Raw genomic sequence first — 18,313 nt, forward strand, 5'->3', positions numbered from 1 at the left:
AAAATGACTGTAATTGCAAGTAAAATGAATCCTTGTAGCTGTGATTTGGCTCCAGATGAAGGATACACGGATTTAGAAGTATCAAGTGTTAGTGATCAGTAGTGCAGTGCTAAAATGACATTGTGGTACCTCAGGCCTAAACTCTTATGGTCTTGAGATATTGCTTGTGTGACCTCCATTTACTACTTTCTTTTCTATCCTTTGTGCATTTCTACTGATTTTTAACATCTCTACAAAAGAAGAAAAGGAGAACTGCTTCAGCACAAAAACTAGGCTTCAAAGTGAAATTGACCAGACGTGCGAAACTGAAAATGGGTCTATAGCCAACATTGACTCAAGGTCTTGTGTGAGTTTGTAATCCTATTCAACCCTGTCACTGTTAGTGCTGCCTTTCTGTGAATATCAGTTAAGCTAAAGTGCATTCCAGGAATAGGCTGCCAGGTTTTTTTACCCTTGTAATGGTCTTACAGTCACTACAAATTGTTATTTTCAGTCAAAACTTTTTCCTTCTCTACATTAATAACTTCAGTTTTTACTAAGAATATTTCTCTTCCCCAGCAGGGAGAATTAAAATTCACTCTGTTTATAACAGATCTCAAGCTGTACTCATTATTTTCTTGTTGTGATCTTCTGTGGGTGGACCACTGAACTCTGCTGGCAAAGTAGAAGCTTTGACCCAAATTAAGGGCTGTATACAAACCCCGCTGAAGTTAACACGAGCCTTTCCATTAACTTAAAAAGGCTTTGGATCAATTCAAATGATACAGGTTTACAGGGATTTAATAGTTAAGGTAGTACTGCAACACAATGTTGAAATACAGCCTTTCTGGAAACTGTCAAATAGCTATTGGGCGTTGAGTGTGGACAAGTCCTTTATGGAGAAATTTAACTGTAGATAACGTAGCTTCTCTTCCCCCTTTTTGGTGCGTTAAGATTATCTGTAGCTGAAGAAACCAGCTCACTTTAGAAAACTACTGCAATGAGTCACAAAACATCTGGAAGTTAAGACTCTGAAATTTATAGCTTCTCTAATGATCAGCAAGCATTCCTAGTAGAATTAGTATGAAGTTGGTGGGAAATAGAGTAAGATAACATGTTTAAGAGACATTACTAAGATTTGTACCCTTTGTCCATGAATTGCCAAGAAAATCAGTTGTAAAAATGAAATGTTAATTTTGTGGTGTCTCTTGGGTAGAATTATTAGGGTCCTAGGATGTGAAATTACTGTAAATTTGCCTTTAGACTGAGTCATAGAATCACAAAAGCAGCCAAGCCACAGGATCATCTATAGCTTACAGAAAAGGAAAATTCTGAACTGGAATATATGAAAATAAGTATGTGCAGACACAACTCAAAATAGTGTAAGAATATACAGAATTAGGTCATTACTATAAGCATAAAATGCCTCCTCTTTAGGCACTTTTCTATTCTTCACAAGGGACCAAACCAGAATGCTAATGTAACAAAAATAGATAAGTGTTTTGAATTAGCATTTTAGTTTGTTTCCTTGTGCTTGGAGAATAAATGAGCTCTTTTGTAAGGTGCAGAAACACTTCTATATTTGAATATATGAAATGCAGTAGGAATAACAACCAGTTATTTCTGTATATCCTAACATATTTTTGGTAACGTGTGTACCTTGGATGTCTCCTTTTCAGAGGCATGATAGTCATTCTTCTAAATCAACTGAATTTCTGTCAACCAGAATAAAAGCCTTTTCCTGTGTGAAATCTCAACATGCAAAATTCCAGGATGTAGAAAGTCAGCCTTTAAACAAGGTCATGCTCAAAACCCCATATTTTCCAGATAATCTTGTTATACCGTAGCTTTCTGCAGATATTTAAAAAAAAATGTAGTTTTCAAGGACAGTGACTTAATTTTCCAATGTTGTGATGCTCTCTGCACCTTCACCCATTTCTAGAATTATATAGTGCAGGCCATCACCCTGCACTTAAAGCACAGAGCTTGGAAAAGTACCTGCAAGTCTGAAACTGATGTGAAAGACGACTTCTGATCACTAGTAGGATCTGAGAGCAGTACCTTCATGAGAAATTGAGCACAATCCTCAGTCTCCTGGGAAGCGGTACTGAGTACCCATCAGGGTGCCATCCTTGCACCCAGCATGAGGAATTTGTTTTCCATATCAGGGATGACTAGCAAAAATATGTAACTTTGTTCTCCCATCACCCTGCCTTCCTGGGGCAGAATTCTCCAAATCTTTATCCCTCGGTGGGACAGGACTTCAAAGGATCCCACTTGTTGATCTCTCTCTTTTCCTCCTTTTTTGGGGGGAGAGGAAGCAAGATGAGCAACATGCTTACCTCTGCTGTTGCTGCCAGAGAAAGTTGGGAGCAGTAGTAGTGACAAAAAACTCAATCCTTTAGCTCGTTCAGGCAGGTGAGGGAAAAGACTCCACAGTCTCAGTCCTTTACACAGGACAAGATTCTAAAGGAGCAGTGGAGTGAGGATGAAAAGATGTGATGCGAAGTTTGGGTTTCTGGCTGTCTGTTAGTCCTGTGACTAGTAGGTGTCTAGTAAACCTTTCTAGTCTTTTATCCAGTACAAAATTATTTTTAAAGGCAGTATATTTAAAAGGTGAGATTCTTACAGTGACATTAGTTTGGCAACTCTGCAAATAGATAGTATTTTCTAGTCTATTAAATCTGCAAATTTAAATGTATACCATTTAAAAAGTACCCCATGTCCAATATGGCTGAGTTGGCATTGCTGTAGAAACAAAAATATTTATATTTTCTGCCTCTTCAGTTTAACTGTGCGACCTGATATGTTGCATGTAATTTCTCTTTTTTTTAAGGAGAGGGGCAATAGTGATGGAAAAGTTGCCTGTTAACATTGGCATTTATAGGGACATAATTAGATGTGGCTTTTCACATCACATATAAATAGGGTAAGGATGCATTTAAAGGGCAGCAACATGTGATGGATGTAAGACCTATGTCTTGGCAAAAGCCTTTACCTCCTAGTAACAACCTAAGAATTGTATTGTTTCTCATGGTCATGTGGCATTGAGGAGGAGGTGGGAAACAGATTAGAGGGGAAAGAATTGAGTGGAGGCATCTGACTAAGGAATACAGGTGAAGTTTCCTTTATAGACCAACGTGGTGCAGTCTTAATGCACTGTATTAGAAATAAGTAAGATAGATTTATCTTACAACTGTAGTGGTACTTCTTACCAGAGTGCTTCATAAAACAGAGAGAAGGTGCTAGTAGATGTGACTCAAGAATATGCAGCACTTGTACTTGTACACTGCAGGTGGGTTTGTGTTAGCTATTCACATGAACAGTGCTGACCATTGTCATATATATGTGGCCACAATAAATAGAAACTTCCTTCACAAATAGTTCAACCGATCATACTTTTATTTCACCCATTACTGTCCTATCTGTATACCTCACAATCTTTCTACTGTATTTTTCCCTCTCCTCACCTCTGTGAGCCAGGGAAGTACTACTATCCCAGAGAAATGGGGGAACAGAGGCACAGAGACACCAAGCGACTTGCCCCAAGATCAGACCGGGAGTCTTCCACAGAACAGGGAATTGAACCCAAGTCTACAGAGGCCCAGGCTAGTGCTCTAGCTCCTGGGCCATCCTTTCCTACTCAACAATGATGAGTTCGCTAATAGCTATTTCAAGTCTGTCTTAAGAGCTTAGCAGAATAAAATTTTTTTTTGGTAATTTTGATGGATAATATACATGTTTATTTTTACCCTTTTTTTTTTAAAACTTAATTGTAGGACATTATGGGGGGCGTCAGTCAAATTAATGACATTTGTTGTGATTCAGAAAGTTAATGCTTTTGAGTTAGCTGTTAAAACACCATTTGTCAACCTCACATGGCAAAATATACAAAGTAAATATCCTTAAATCAAACTCTGATTGCTCAAGCAGCATTTGTCTAACTTTGCCTCTCTGTTAATTTTGATTATCATTGATGGAAATATTTTTTCAGTTTGTGTGTGTGAGTGAAATTGACATTTGCTGATTAAATGCCTAATCCTTACAAGGCTGTTTATAGATCACACTTTATCAAAGGATTTTATAGTGAGTTGCAAATGTTAGCCCATTTTAAGCTAGACACTAAATGACTGACTAAGCCTCCCTCAGTTGACAGCTCCAGCTATTTGCCAATATCCAATGACAGTTGGTTCAGCCCATTAACCCTGTGACCCTCTTGTAATTGCCAATGACTTGACTCTTTCCCTTGCCCTTGAGGCACTTCTGTAACTTCCTCATTTTCCCCAAAGGCATAACAATAACCTAGATGTTCTCATCACTTTCCTTTTAATGATTAAAGTTTTCATTCATAGATTGAAAATGATGCCTAATGTTTGTAATATTACTTTCTTTCCCCACTTATATACTCGTATAAATGCTTCAGAAGACAGAAGTGCAAACATTAACCTCTGTGCCCCAAATCCCACAAGTTGTGGGATTAAGACTTTTGTTTATTTTCCTGGAGAAGAATTATTGTTCCTCCAGCCCCTTTCAATACCCAAAAACTGATTGCCATGTTGACTGAATTATTGGCACTCTGCCTGTGACTCAAAGATCATGAAATGCTGCCATTGCTGCGATAGTCACAGTTCTGGATGGGAAAGCCAACTAGTATAATGAAGGAGACTCAGGATTGGCATTGCCGAATCTGTTTTGACTCCACTACAGCCTGATCTTTACTTGTTGTAAATAGTCTAAAGCCTGAGAGTGCCAATTTTGCCAGGTTCAGGTGTCTGCAGCTTCCACTGAACTAATACCGGTACCTTTCTGTATACAATACTTAGCTGTTTTTTTAATACTTATGCTTTAAGGAAACCTAAAAAATTCATTAGCCAGCAAATGATGTGTTTCCAATGCTTACTTTGCTGTAAAATTCAGAAGGAAATGGGAAAGGATCATTTATAAAATCAATATAATTTTCTACTAAAGAAAGGTTGGATGTCACTGTTACATCACTCCATGTCCTGGTTTTGCACTGCAGACTGGCTTTTTCTTTCTGCGTTGACTGACCACATCTGGACCCTGGTCAATAGTTTGAGGACACATCTGGTATTAATCACTTTTATAGAAATGTGGTTGTATTTATGTAATATTTTATTAATAAAATATTCTAGACATTTTTCATTCATTTCCCCTTCTTAAGGACATACTGGATCTAATTACTTGAAATTACTTTGTTAAAGATGTTTATATATTTTGTATTAAATTGTTCAGTACTGACACATTCAAAAAATGTCTGTTAGATAGCTTTTGCCTTTGATTCATCTTGTTCAGGTCTTCCTTCAACCCCTCTGGTTTGTTCCTTAGTTAAATATTGTTAGACATGGATTCTGGCAACAGGAAGTGGGTAACTACAGGACTACTCATATACATGTACGCTTCATTCAGACCACTCCTGTGCATGAAGTTCAGCACGTGCACAATCAGGGGGCTGTAGTCTCTTACTTGAAACTCTGGGTGGCTTGATGGTCTAGTCTAGAGTTGGTACAACAGGCATATTTGAAATCCCAGGTGATATTCTGTGTAGTTAGAAGTGTGGTCTCTGCACAGAATTGAGATAGAAGAATTCCAGGTTTTGGCTCTGGTTCCAACTTTGTGCCCTTGGGCAAGTTACTTAATCTTTCAGCCATACTTATCACATTTGGGAATAGGTGTAACAGTGTACAGAGATGCCTATTTTATCAGTGCATGACACTTGCCACAAAGTGTCATCTGAGAACAGGTTTACTTGATATTGTAGCAACAGAGAAATAGTGTGGGATCTGTGTGGTAGGGTTGGATAAATATTGACTTACATTGCCACTGTACATCAAACATGTGCAGGATGTGGTGTGGCATAAAGACTTAATTGGTGAGAGTTTGGGAAGACTGCATCTCTGGCTGATGCCAAAATTGTGGGTCATTCCAGTCATCACAAATTATGTAATGGTGTAACCATTTCCCCCCTGCAATCTTTTCGTTTAATAATTTACATAATAAAACTAAATTGATATTCAAATCTGGGTTCTCAGGTGAATTTTCACTTAAGTGCCCAAGAGAACAGTTTCACAATGTGGTCGAGAGAAGTGCAGTTAATAGCCCTTTTTTGGTGATGTGGGGGAGGTTGCTATCTGAAAACAGGACTAAACTCCCTTTAATGCTCTTGGGAGACACAAGTCTTGAATTGAAAGTCCTAACATTTGTCTTTCTAGATTCCCTGCAGTAGGGAAGAGGCTTACTTAGGATAGAATCTTTTGAGCACATAATGAGAATTGTGGGGAGCTCCACATGTATGCCCAGAGAAAGGAGGTCAGACCTATTGGGATGACTGATGTGCTCAAATTTTGTCTGTCTCTCTCTCTCTTCTCCAAAGATAGAGGGTGGAAAAGTCTTGCGAAAATTAAAAGGAAGAACAAAGGAGGAATGCCTGATTGTTGCGCAGATTGCAGCATACCTGAATGCCTCCAAGACAGTCAGCCCAAGATTCCAAAAAATGGATGTCCATAACTTACGATATAGTAAGTTTCCTTTATTATTTGCAAGCGTGCTTCTCAAAAGCATGAACAATAATTTACTTGCCTTAGTAGCTGAGTTAATACATACTCACTTTTATTTGTTCTGTTTTTTGTCCCCCCCCCCTTGTAATCTTAATAGTATGATGAAAATACTCTTTGGCTGCATTGTGTTTGAGTGTATCCTTTGGGACACTATTCATTAAAGAGAATCCATCGCTTATACGTGGAAGAATCAATCCCAATGTTCATTTCAGAACAAGTTTGTTTTGGTTTCCCAGTCATGGTGACAGTGTAATTTGGCCCTTTTCTGCCTTTCTTTAATTTGTCCCCATCTGATCATATTTAGTCATATTTCATTTGCTACCTACATGCAAAGACTTTGCAGATCTGCCTTTCCACCCTACTCTCTCCATCAGAGTCTGGCTGATTCTCTGCTATCTCTTCTGGGATGTTATGCTGCCAATGTAAACTTAACATGTTAAATACTGAATGCCTTCTCTTCTCAGACTCTTCTCCCTCCTCCTTTTACTCACTGTTTGCTATTCCACTCTCCTTCCTGTCCCTCAGTATTCAAAGATGCTTCCATTGTTTACTTCTGTCCTTTCCTCCCTGTCGCTTCAGTTCCCCCGCCCCCCAAATGCTGTACCCTGCTGGTGTATTCTTTCCAATACATCTCAAAAATCTATTTTCTTTCTGTTCTCTTTGCTTGTCATTGCTTTTAAAATCCTTCACAACCTAACTTGTTCTCTGCTTCCTCTGTCGTCTTCTGGTTCCCACTTGCCCCCTTTACTTCATCCTACACCACAGATGACAATCCCTTCGCATTCTTCACTCTTGCTAGTGGCTTCTTCCATGAATCATTTCTCCCTCTTGTTCCTCTCTGTCCTTCCCTCCCCCCATCTTGAATTCTCTCCTTCACCTGGTCTTTTCTGCCTTCACATTCTCTTCAAAGTCCCTCCCTAGCCCATTTTGTACAAAAGGTCTCTAAACCCTAGTTCTCTTTCCCCCCAAAGAAATGTTGACTGCCCAAGCTACCCACACCATGGCAAAAAACCCCAAAAAACCCTCCTAGCAAATGTCATGGAACCTGTGTGCGCAACTCACTCAGAAGTTGGAATATCTTACTACTTGCTGGCTTTTTCCCTTAACTTTTACCTATTCATTTTGTGTTGAAACACAGTTATTTGGGGCCACACTCTTGTGTCTCTGTATTCTATGGAGTGTCTAGCACACTGTTGTTGGTGCTGTCAAAATAATAGCTGAAGTATTGGGCAAGAATAAATCTGAGTCAGTTGGGGAATGCATAAAGCCTATTCATATGAATACAAATTGCACTTGTAGATAAGAGAAAGCACAAGTAAATTAATAAGCTTAAAGATTTGCCAGTAAAGATGTATGCACTATGTAGCTTCCATAGGCTGTGAGCATGCTCCTTGCATTCCTTCACCCCTCCTCCAAGCTTCCTGTGTGCCATCTTCCCACACTTCTCTATTGCAGGGACTCCCACCAACTCCTCCCATTTCCTTCCTCACACCATGGGCTCTGTCTCCATCCCCAATACCACTGACCCTGATTATCCCTCCCTCCCCCCAAGAGAAGAGATTCTGTGGCTCCTCCTTACTCTCCCCACTACCCTTGGAGAATACTCCATCCCCTCCCCCATGCCAGGTGTTCTATGTGCACCTTCATTCCCCCTTCCCCTTATGCCTGGATCTGTGTGCTCTACGTTCCTCCTCTTTCCCCTTCCCCTACTCTTCTCTGGGTTCTTGCATTCCCCATTCATCACCACTCACTCCCAGTCCTCTCTGGGTCCCTGTTTTCCCCACCACAACTGCCCTTCACTACAAAGTCTCCCCCTAAGGCTTTCTTATTTCTGTTAGTCAGGGGTACAGGCAGTCTCCTCACACAGCAAACCAAGTTGTTGCCCCTGTTATACATAGATTGCAGAGAGATTTCTCTGCCTGCAGTACCGGGTAGTCTCTGGGCCCTGATATTCCTGTGAATCAGGCTTTCCAGTAGTCTGATTTGCACCAAAATCAGTGTGGTTGTGCCCACAGATGCCTTGAATATGCTCTGAATTGTTGGACTGATCAGTTGTGGCATTCAAAATCTATCTCATTACAGTCAAAAAGATGCCATTGAGTTGAATGTGATGCCTCTTAGTTCTGGGTTTTTGGCCATGCAATTTCATTTAGACCTTGCCCAAGAAACTATATTTGTTTAACTTTAACCTTGAGATCTCTAGCACTTGAGTACGTTGATAAATAAATTGTCTCATAGGATATTAGATGCAAATAAAGTTAATCAGAAATGCAAGTTAAGTTTGAGCAGTGAGGTTACCTTAAATAGTTAACGTTTTTAGTAGGGCTGTCAAGCAACAACAAAAAAAATCATGTTTAATTGCACGATTAATGTCGCTGTAAAACAACAGAATACCATTTACTTAAATATTTTTGATATTTTCTACATTTTCAGATATATTTCAATTACAACACAATACAAAGTGTACAGTGCTCACTTTATATTTATTTTTTATTACAAGTATTTGCACTGTAAAAAACAAAGTATTTTTCAATTCACTTAATACAAGTACTGTAGTAAAATCTCTTTGTCATGAAAGTTGAATTTACAAATGTAGAATTATGTACAAAAGAAACTGCATTCAAAAATAAAACAATGTAAAATTTTACAGCCTGCAAGTCCACTCAATACTACTTGTTCAGCCAATCACTCAAACACATTTCTTGTTTACAATGTAACCTGAAAGTGAGAACAGGCATTCTCATGGCACTGTTGTAGCCAGCATCGCAAGATATTTACATGCCAGATGTGCTAAAGATTCATATGTGCCTTCATGCTTCAACCACTATTCGAGGGGACATGCATCCATGCTTATGTCGAGTTCTGCTCTATAACAATCCAAAGCAGTGCGGACTGATGCATATTAATTTTCATCATCTCAGATGCCACCAGCAGAATGAGAATGAATATATATATATATATATATATTTATTTATTTATTTTTGGAGTGGTTCAGGTTCTGTAGCTTTTGCGTCAGAGTCTTGCTCTTTTAAGACTTCTGAAAGCATGCCCCACACCTCATCCATTTCAGATTTTGGAAGGCACGTTAGATTCTTAAACCTTGGGTCCAGTGCTGTAGCTATTTTTAGAAATCTCACATTGGTATCATCTTTGTGTTTTGTGAATTCTGCAGTGAAAGTGTTCTTGAAATGAACAACATGTGCTGGGTCATCACCCGAGACTGCTAAAACATTAAATATATGGCAGAATGCAGGTGAAGCAGAGCAGAGGACATACAATTCTCCTCTAAGGAGTTCAATCACAAATTTAATTAACGCATTATTTTTTTAATGAGTGTCATCAGCATGGAAGTGTGGCCAAAGCATGAAGGGGCAAACCAATGTTTAGCATATTTGGCATGTAAATGCCTTGCTATGCCAGCTACAAAAGTGCTATGCAAATGCCTGTTCTCACTTTCTGATAACACTGTAAACAAGAAGAGGGCAGCATTATCTCCTGTAAATGTAAACAAACTTTGCCTAATGATTGGCTGAACAAGTAGGGCTGAGTGGATTTTTAGGTTCTGAAGTTTTACATTGTTCTGTTTTTGAGTTACGTAACAAAAAAGCAGTTATGTAACACAAAAAGTCTACATTTATAAGTTGCACTTTCACCACAGTTTGTACTACACATTGTATGAGTTGAACTGAAAATACTATTTCTTTTGTTTATCATTTTTACAGTGCAAATATTTGTAATAAAAAATAATATACACTTTGATTTCAATTACAACACAGAATATAATATACAAAAATGTAGAAAAAATCCAAAATTTAATAAATTTTAATGGTATTCTATTGTTTAACAGGATTAATCACAATTAATTTTTTTGAGTTAATTGTGTGTTAACAGCAATTAATTGACAACCCTAATTTTTAGTACTATTTTCAGAAAAAAACAACCATAATGATTAGGGAAGCTCTTCAGACATGACACAATAGGACTGGAAAAGAATTCTTTTAACTTATCTGCTTGAAAAAGTTAACTTTTATTCAGCTGTTCTTATTAGTATGCTCCAGACTGTTCCATAAGAAAGAAAGAAATTCATGTGTAACACAGTGGAAAGAAGTAGGAGATTTTACAACTTAAAAAAAAGCAAACAAAAAAAAAACTTGTAATCCATCATGTCTATGTCTTTGGATGTTAATGTTTCCTTCATGTGTTTTCCAGCTGCCTGGCTGTTTTGTAGTTCTAATATGCACCTTTCATTTAATTTTAGGTTCTGCTTTGGTATTGCTGACTCAAACCACAGAAGCCCAAAGAAGGGGGGAAGTGGAATAAAATACTCAATTATCAAGTGCCAGAGGAAAATATCAAACTGTCCAATGAAAACTACTGTTACTGAGGTTTAGATTGCTCCTGCAGTGTATAAATGAGTGTGTGCAAAAAAGCTGTGCACCAAAAGCCTACCAATCCTAGTATTTGCCAGGTTTCTTTACTGAGAAGAATTTCAAACTAAAAACCTTAACTCTTGCTTTTAAGAAAAACAAATAAAAAAAAAACAAACAGAAAAACAGGAAAAGAGTCAGCAAGGATTTCACAATGTTTCTGTCTTGTTTTGGTCCAGTCACCAGAATACTATGGGAATTGTATCTGATGGCATAGATTACATTTTTCCTTTTCATCATGGACGTTACAGTGACTTTAGACTTTGTCTCTGCAATATCCAATGATTAAGACACGTGCTAAAAGTTTTGTGTTTTTTTGTTCTTTTTGTTTTGGCTGACTTTGATGTGACAGTTTTAAAAAAATAATCATGGTTTCATTCCCTTTTTAAGTCTTTGTGGGGATGCTCTTGGAAAGGTATGAAAAAGAAAATCAGCTTTTTGGTGGGGGACCCGAAATCTTATAAGAATGCCCAGAAGGGGTTTAATATTTCAAGCCAGGACCCGTTGGCTATTGGTGGGTCTTGCCTTACTATTCAGTTTAATTTTGTTCATGTACCTGCTTGAGTGTGCTCCACAAACAGATGGCAATGGATCTCTGCCTGGCGTTGTAGGGGAGAACTTGGGTAAAGAATATTACCAAGCTCTTCTACAGGAACAAGAGGAACACTATCAAACCCGGGCTACTAGTCTGAAGCGTCAGATTGCTCAGCTAAAACAAGAGCTTCAGGAAATGAGTGATAAGCTGAAATTGCTGCAGGAAAAAAAGAGTCCAAGAGTCAATGGCATGGGCTACCAAGGCACCAAAGAACAAGCATCCAATGATCTCCTAGAGTTTCTTCATTCCCAAATTGACAAGGCTGAGGTGAGCATCGGGGCCAAGCTACCTAGTGAATATGGTGTAATTCCTTTTGAAAGCTTTACCTCCATGAAAGTGTTCCAGTTAGAGATGGGACTCACTCGACACCCAGAGGAGAAACCTGTTAGAAAGGATAAGCGAGACGAGTTGGTGGAAGTTATTGAGGCAGGCCTAGAGGTAATCAATAATCCAGATGAAGAAGATGGACAAGATGATGATGATGAAGGAATAGGAGAGAAACCGCTCTATAATGAAAATGATTTCATAGAAGGTACTGTGAAAGCTTATTTAATAACTTACACATTTCTCAATCATCTGCACAGAATGTCATCATACAGCATGAATAATTGCAAATGAATTTATGGTTGTAAAACAAAATTGATAGGTTTTTTCACGTCTTTATAGTTTTGATATCTACTCTAATAATATGTACTACTTCTGATGCACTAAGAAAAACTTTAGACCTGGTTTGCCTGTTGTAGTAGAATCTGTTGCTTCATAATATTGCACAATACCATGCATTGATTGGGGTGGGGCGGGGGAAGTAATAATTTCAGTGAAGATCTTTTACTATAGAAAGCAGACAAAACAAGCTGTGCCCATTTGAATTTTAACAGTTGGATATCCCATCGTTGAAGATCATTTTGCATATGTTGTGCTGATGTAGATATAAAATGGTACCTAATACTGAAGAGGAGCTTTCAAAGGCACATAGGGCAGTTAGGTGCCCGGTTCCCTTTGAAGGTCATGAGACTTGATTGCCTAGCTTCCCTTTCTGTCTTTGAAAATCTCCATTTAACTTTGCCCCTTGGTATCTGTTATGACTAGATAACTAAACTGCATGTAGGTGAAGAGGTCTATATTAATGTCACAATGCAAACTAGTTGCCAGTATTTAAAACATTGGCAGATGCATCTGTGTTGGGGGAGAGAGTGGTATTTATAGAGTAACTTACCTTTGTTAGAGTATTTAGTTGCTGAGTATCTACAGGTAGATCTTCAGGTGGCATAAAATAGCACAGCTCCATTAGTCAGTGAATCTATGCAAAGTTAAACCAGCTCAGGATCTGGTCCCTGATGTGTAAAACCTGAAACCAGATTACTCAAACGTATGACTTTTAAAATGCTGGCATTATTAAATTTGTTAAATTCTCAGAATCCCAGGGGTAGGGGAGAGAAGATGAATGTTATTTCAGCTGCAAGACACTGAAGCAATGATATATGAACATTGCTTTTTCAAGGCTGATGTACTGAAAAGGTACAGTGACCACTATTTCCCTAGAACTCAGTCTTGAAGGTACTCTATACTAAAATGTAATTCTGATGGAAATATTAAGATTTTTTATACAGGCTTACAGTATTAAATGCAGTACATATTGCCAGAAAAAGTCAGAAGTGAATAATGCTTTAGAGCTAATTCTTGTATTTTCAAGCACACCAAATTCTGAGTAGTGATATATGATGCATAGTTAAGCAAATACATACATGAGAATGATACACAGTTGTTGAAAGAGTTAACTTTTTTTAGTCAGATGACTTAATCAGCTCCAAAACGAATCTGCTTCTCACTAATGGAATAGCGCAGTGGTGTTTTGCCTTACCAGTACTCTTTTGAAACTTCCAAGTAAAGTTCCTTTGTTAACTTGGGGGCGGGAGGGTAGGAGGAGTGAAAATGCATCTAAAGTATCGCTGTAAAACCAGGCAATGCAGCGTTGGACTTTAAAGTTTTTCACCTGAAAGCATGTTTTAATTTGCCTAGAGAGACATTCTCACAATGTCATTTTACAGTTCTGTTTTTCTTTTAAATTATTCTGTGCGCAGTAGCTTTCCTCGAAGATATATCGTGTGCACTTCAGTAGGGCTTTGTAGCTTTTCTGTTAGCCCCTTCTAATGACTGTAGCGGGGCAGGCAAACTTTTTGGCCTGAGGGCCACATCAGGTTTCCGAAATTGTATGGAGGGCCGGTTAGGGGAGGCTGGGCCTCTCCAAACAGCCAAGCATGGCCTGGCCTCCGCCACCATTTGACTGCCCCCCCTCCCCCCGCTTCTTGCCCCCTGATGTCCCCCCCGCCCCAGGACTCCTGACCACCCCCAGACCCTCCGCCACTGACTGCCCCCCGCTACCCCATCCAACCCCCCTCTCCTTCTGACTTCTCCCCAAAACCCCGTCCCCATTCAGCACCCATGTTCCCCACCCTCTGGCCGCCCCAACCCCTATCCACACCCCCGCCTCCAACCACCACCCTGAACTCCCCTACCTTCTATCCAACCCCCTGCTCCCTGGCCCCTTACCGTGCTGCCTGGAGGCTAGTGGCGCTACAGCTGTGCTGCCCAGAGCACCAGGACAGGCAGCCATGCCGCCTGTCTGGAGCCAGCCACGCCACTGCGCAGCACAGAGCACAGGGTCAGGCTGCGGCTCTGCAGCTGCGCTGCGGCCCAGAGCATTGCGCTGGTGGCGCAGTGAGCTGAGACTGCGTGGGAGGGGGAACAGCGTGGGAGGGGCCAGGGGCTAGCAGCTCAGGGGCCAGGCAGGAGGGTCCTATGGGCCAGATGTAGCCCGCGGGCTGTAGTTTGCCCCCCTCTGGACTATAGGCCTCTGAGAAAGCAAGCAGACATAGTGCCTTATGAAACAAAGTTCTACTCCTCCCTTCACCTCTTTACCCCAGATAAATTGACAGTTAGTTCCTAAAGAACATCTTTGTCTTTGGAAATTGAACTCATTCCCTCTGTGGTCAAGACAGTGTTTTATGACTTGGATTACAGGAATCACATAACCATTATTCAGTACTTAAGTGAAAATATTTTTGTGCTGTAGGTCATTAGGGTATGTTAGTTACTAGCCACAGTAATGTAACACTGTTTCCTTTCAACCAGAGATTGTACCTATACAAGTCACCCTATGGTTTCCTATGCATGTGAAAATATTATTGGCGGACTTGAGAAACTTTTTGGCCGGCTGAAGAGAGATTTTCTTTGAGCATTAACTGTTTTGACTTCAAATTTCAGAACTAAACTTTTCATTTTTAATGTTTTGTCCCTTTCAAGGACTTCAGTGTTTCACTTGAACTTGTCATTTTGTTGATGGAAGCCCGGTTAGAAAGCTGCTGCCATTATATTTGGGAATTACAGTGCTCCCTTATAACAGCTTAAGCCTGAGCGCTTATGATGAATGTCAGACCTCATTGTCCCTGTCATAAAATAACAGTAAATGCTCTTAATGTCTGTCTAGAAATGGTATCCCAATAACAAGGTTTCTCTGCAAAGCTTTTAACCACTTTATTTAAATTGGCTTTAATGGTCTGTTTCTGTATTGACAAATATTTTGGCACCTAAACTGATGTATCATCGTCAACAATTGAACTCCAATCAAAGATTCTAATGAGATATTTAGAACCAGAAACAAATTTAAGCAGATTGGGCCAGATGACTGGGAAACTGATATCTGATAGTATGGAAGATCTGAAAACAATAGAATTGATTACTTTAAGTTTAAGGGAAACCGAATGGCTTTGTATTGTCTATTTCAGCCCCACTGAGATACTAAGATTTAGTAGACATTTAAAGAAAAACCTAATTTTACAAGCATAATTATACCAAATTTTACAAGCATAATTATACCAAAATGACACAAACGAAACAGGAAAAAAGGCATTCTTACTGCGGAGTAAGTGTCCACACAGGGAGTTTATAGTGGTATAATTTCCTGTGTAGACAAGACCTTCTTTAGTAGGTATCTTAACTTTTTTCTAAACTTCTGTTTATGAAGTATCACTTCATTGGTTTTTTTTTTCTTTTGAGCTCTGCTTTCTCTCATGTGCTTCTGGATATGTACATAGTGGACATTTCATTTTTAAATATTTGCGCAGGTCTCTTTTTAATAAGACTTCAAAGTCTCATGCAGGCCATTGCCATCTCCCTTACTACCATCTTTTCCTTCCCCTCACCCCTTGAACTTGCACTGAATTATTTTTCCAACCTAACTTTTTTAATCTGCGGTACAGTGGTACATAATCAAGAAATGAAAACAATCATAATGTTTTACAACTGCGAAATCTTAGTTCCTGTTAAATCTTGGGGCATATCTACATGAGGACACTCAGGAACAGTCATATTTCATTAAGTAAGGGTTGAATTTAAAATGCATTAGCTAAAAGCACATTAAAGCCTTGTGAACGCTGTCATTCTGAGTTAAGCTGAAGTGAACTAAGGCCAGTTTAATTCACTTCCAAAGGGAATTAAGATAAGGCCACTTTACTTCTGAATGAGCTCATTCACATAGCTGTAATGCACTTTAAAAATGCATTTTAAATTAACCCGTTAGTTAATTCAGCATAACTTTCCTGAGTGTCACCATGTAGATGTTCTTTTCCTCAGTATGGGGCGGGGGAGAGAGAGAGTGTGTGGATGTGTGAGAGAGAGTATCTAGCATTTTCAAAGAGTGTACTTTCTAATAATATAATGTATATAGTTAATGAAGTTTGCCTGTAGTGTGGATTCCCAGTGGGGTCGACCATATGGCCATAAAAGCTTCACACAGAAGCCATGATACTTGCCAAATATGATAGATTGTCTTGGTACTACTATCCTTTTCCAACTCCTATTTTCTGCATTTTACTAATCCTTCAGTTCTTTGGTATCCTTTTGCTGGTGTGTTCTAGCATTTCATGTTCTTCCTCTTGCCATGCCTTCCATGTCTGATTCAAGCAGCCTGTGCTGTCGAGCAGTTAGCTTGAAGTATATTTTCTAAAGCAAGGCAAATGGTTTTCAGAGGTGTGCGTCTGATAGCAAATCTGGTATCACATCACGTCAGTGAATGTGCATTTGAGCTCAGCACCAGCATATGGCATTTTTGCTATTGATGGGGCCGGATCAAGAAAATAGTAAAAGGAAATTGCAGAGCTATACATTGAAACTGTAAAATAACATGGTGAGTGCCACAAATAACTTTTTTGTAGAGAAATAATCACCCTGCTTTGCTGGTGATGAGATAGCTACCAGAAAACCCTGCTGCAATCTGGAGGTGGCCAATCGGACTGTTTAATATGTCTTTATTTTGTATCTCCCAAAGACATAAAATTAATAGTGACCTGTCAAAGTAATATGTAAGAGAATATAACCTGACTGGAAAAAAATAAACACTTTCATCTGAAAGCTGTGTAGTGGTTTCTTTATTTTAAACTGAATTTATTTTATCATCCCCTCACCTGAAACATCTGATGGCTCCTGGGCTTGGCAGAGTGAACTATTGTGGATAGTGCTCACAAGAAGAGTCAAGTGTATGTGTCTCACATGGATAAGAGCTGCCTACCATCTGGCCATACTTGCTACAGGGTGGATGAGGCAGGGGATGCAGGGGAGCAGCAGCAGAACATTGTTGACTTTGTCAAGAGCAGAATTGGAGGGCATAAAAGAAATGGCAGTTTTACTTTGCGCGGGGGTTGGACCACAAACAATAAATCTTTCACCCAAGCAAAAGGCTTCTGACGCAGCCACTCGGGTGAAAAGTTAAGTGCTTGTTCACCCTCCTCCACAGGATAACACTGCCATTTTAATGTTTTATTTTAATCTACTGCTTTTAACCAAGAAGAAACATGCTGTGTTGGTGTGTAGGTCTATACCTATCTCAATATCTGACCCAGTTTTTGGATGCCACGTGCATCAAAGCCTGCAGGGTCTCTGCAGAGTCCAGACTTGCTCTGTGTCTTTAGGGCATGCTCCCAGTGTAGACTCCTTGTCTGAAACACTTCCTGGGGACAGGAGATGCTGCAGTCCAGCTACCATAGCCCTCAAGACCAGTGCTGAGACTTCCCAAGCCAGGTGCTTATTGCATGCTCCCACAGAGTAGTTCTTGTCCTTTCTGTGGGCACTGTGATTTATGGTTTATCCCTTTGGGGACAAAGGGCAGGTACAGCAAGGTACACTGGATTCACACTGTTACTACTTAAATGCACATAAAAATGCACTTACTTCTTAAACAGCATAAGAGAGTTACAGGGGTATGCAAAACAACGATAACATTCCTGGGTGCAATCCAGATCAGAGGGGGGCTGTCACCCCTGCCCTGCAACTTTGGGTGCCTCACGATGCTTTGCTATTGTAGCTTCCAACTTGGGTTGCTCATGAACTGCCAAACAGCAGCATGCAGGCCGCACCCTGAGTGTCTGTGTGTAGCTACTGCCCTAGTCCAGCAGCTCTGACTTTAGTAGCCTCTTAGCACAATTGCTACTGAGAATTAATCCACAAGGGTCAGATTAACACAAATGAGTAATACATTTTGTGGTAGTACATTTTAATCTTTACTAATGGAACTAAAAAACTAAAAAATGTGACTAACAAAGAAGTTGGTAATAGTTTTAGCAACTTTATTTTCAAAACTCAGTTTACATGACAAGGGTCCTCTGTATATACTTAAAGTGAATAAAACTTCAGAGGCCAAGAATGGTAGAAATTTATTTCTGCCAGTGTTTGCTTTGCTGTTT

General features: G+C 39.5%; 1 protein-coding gene across 3 annotated transcripts in view; it reads left to right on the plus strand.

The window, feature by feature from the left end:
- CSGALNACT2 (chondroitin sulfate N-acetylgalactosaminyltransferase 2) overlaps nt 1-18,313 on the plus strand; it is a 62,430-nt gene that overhangs the window by 21,825 nt on the left and 22,292 nt on the right. For 2 of the 3 annotated variants that reach the window (XM_045024724.1, XM_045024723.1), the window contains exons 2-3: nt 6,371-6,515; nt 10,813-12,108. In XM_045024724.1, the coding sequence (XP_044880659.1) occupies nt 11,448-12,108 (661 nt within the window). In that variant the 5' untranslated portion in view covers nt 6,371-6,515; nt 10,813-11,447. The remainder of the gene's footprint in view (nt 1-6,370; nt 6,516-10,812; nt 12,109-18,313) is intronic. The other variant, XM_045024725.1, reaches the window with a different exon arrangement.

The sequence above is a fragment of the Mauremys mutica genome, chromosome 7 (assembly GCF_020497125.1).
Source record: "Mauremys mutica isolate MM-2020 ecotype Southern chromosome 7, ASM2049712v1, whole genome shotgun sequence".
NCBI lineage: Eukaryota > Metazoa > Chordata > Testudines > Geoemydidae > Mauremys > Mauremys mutica.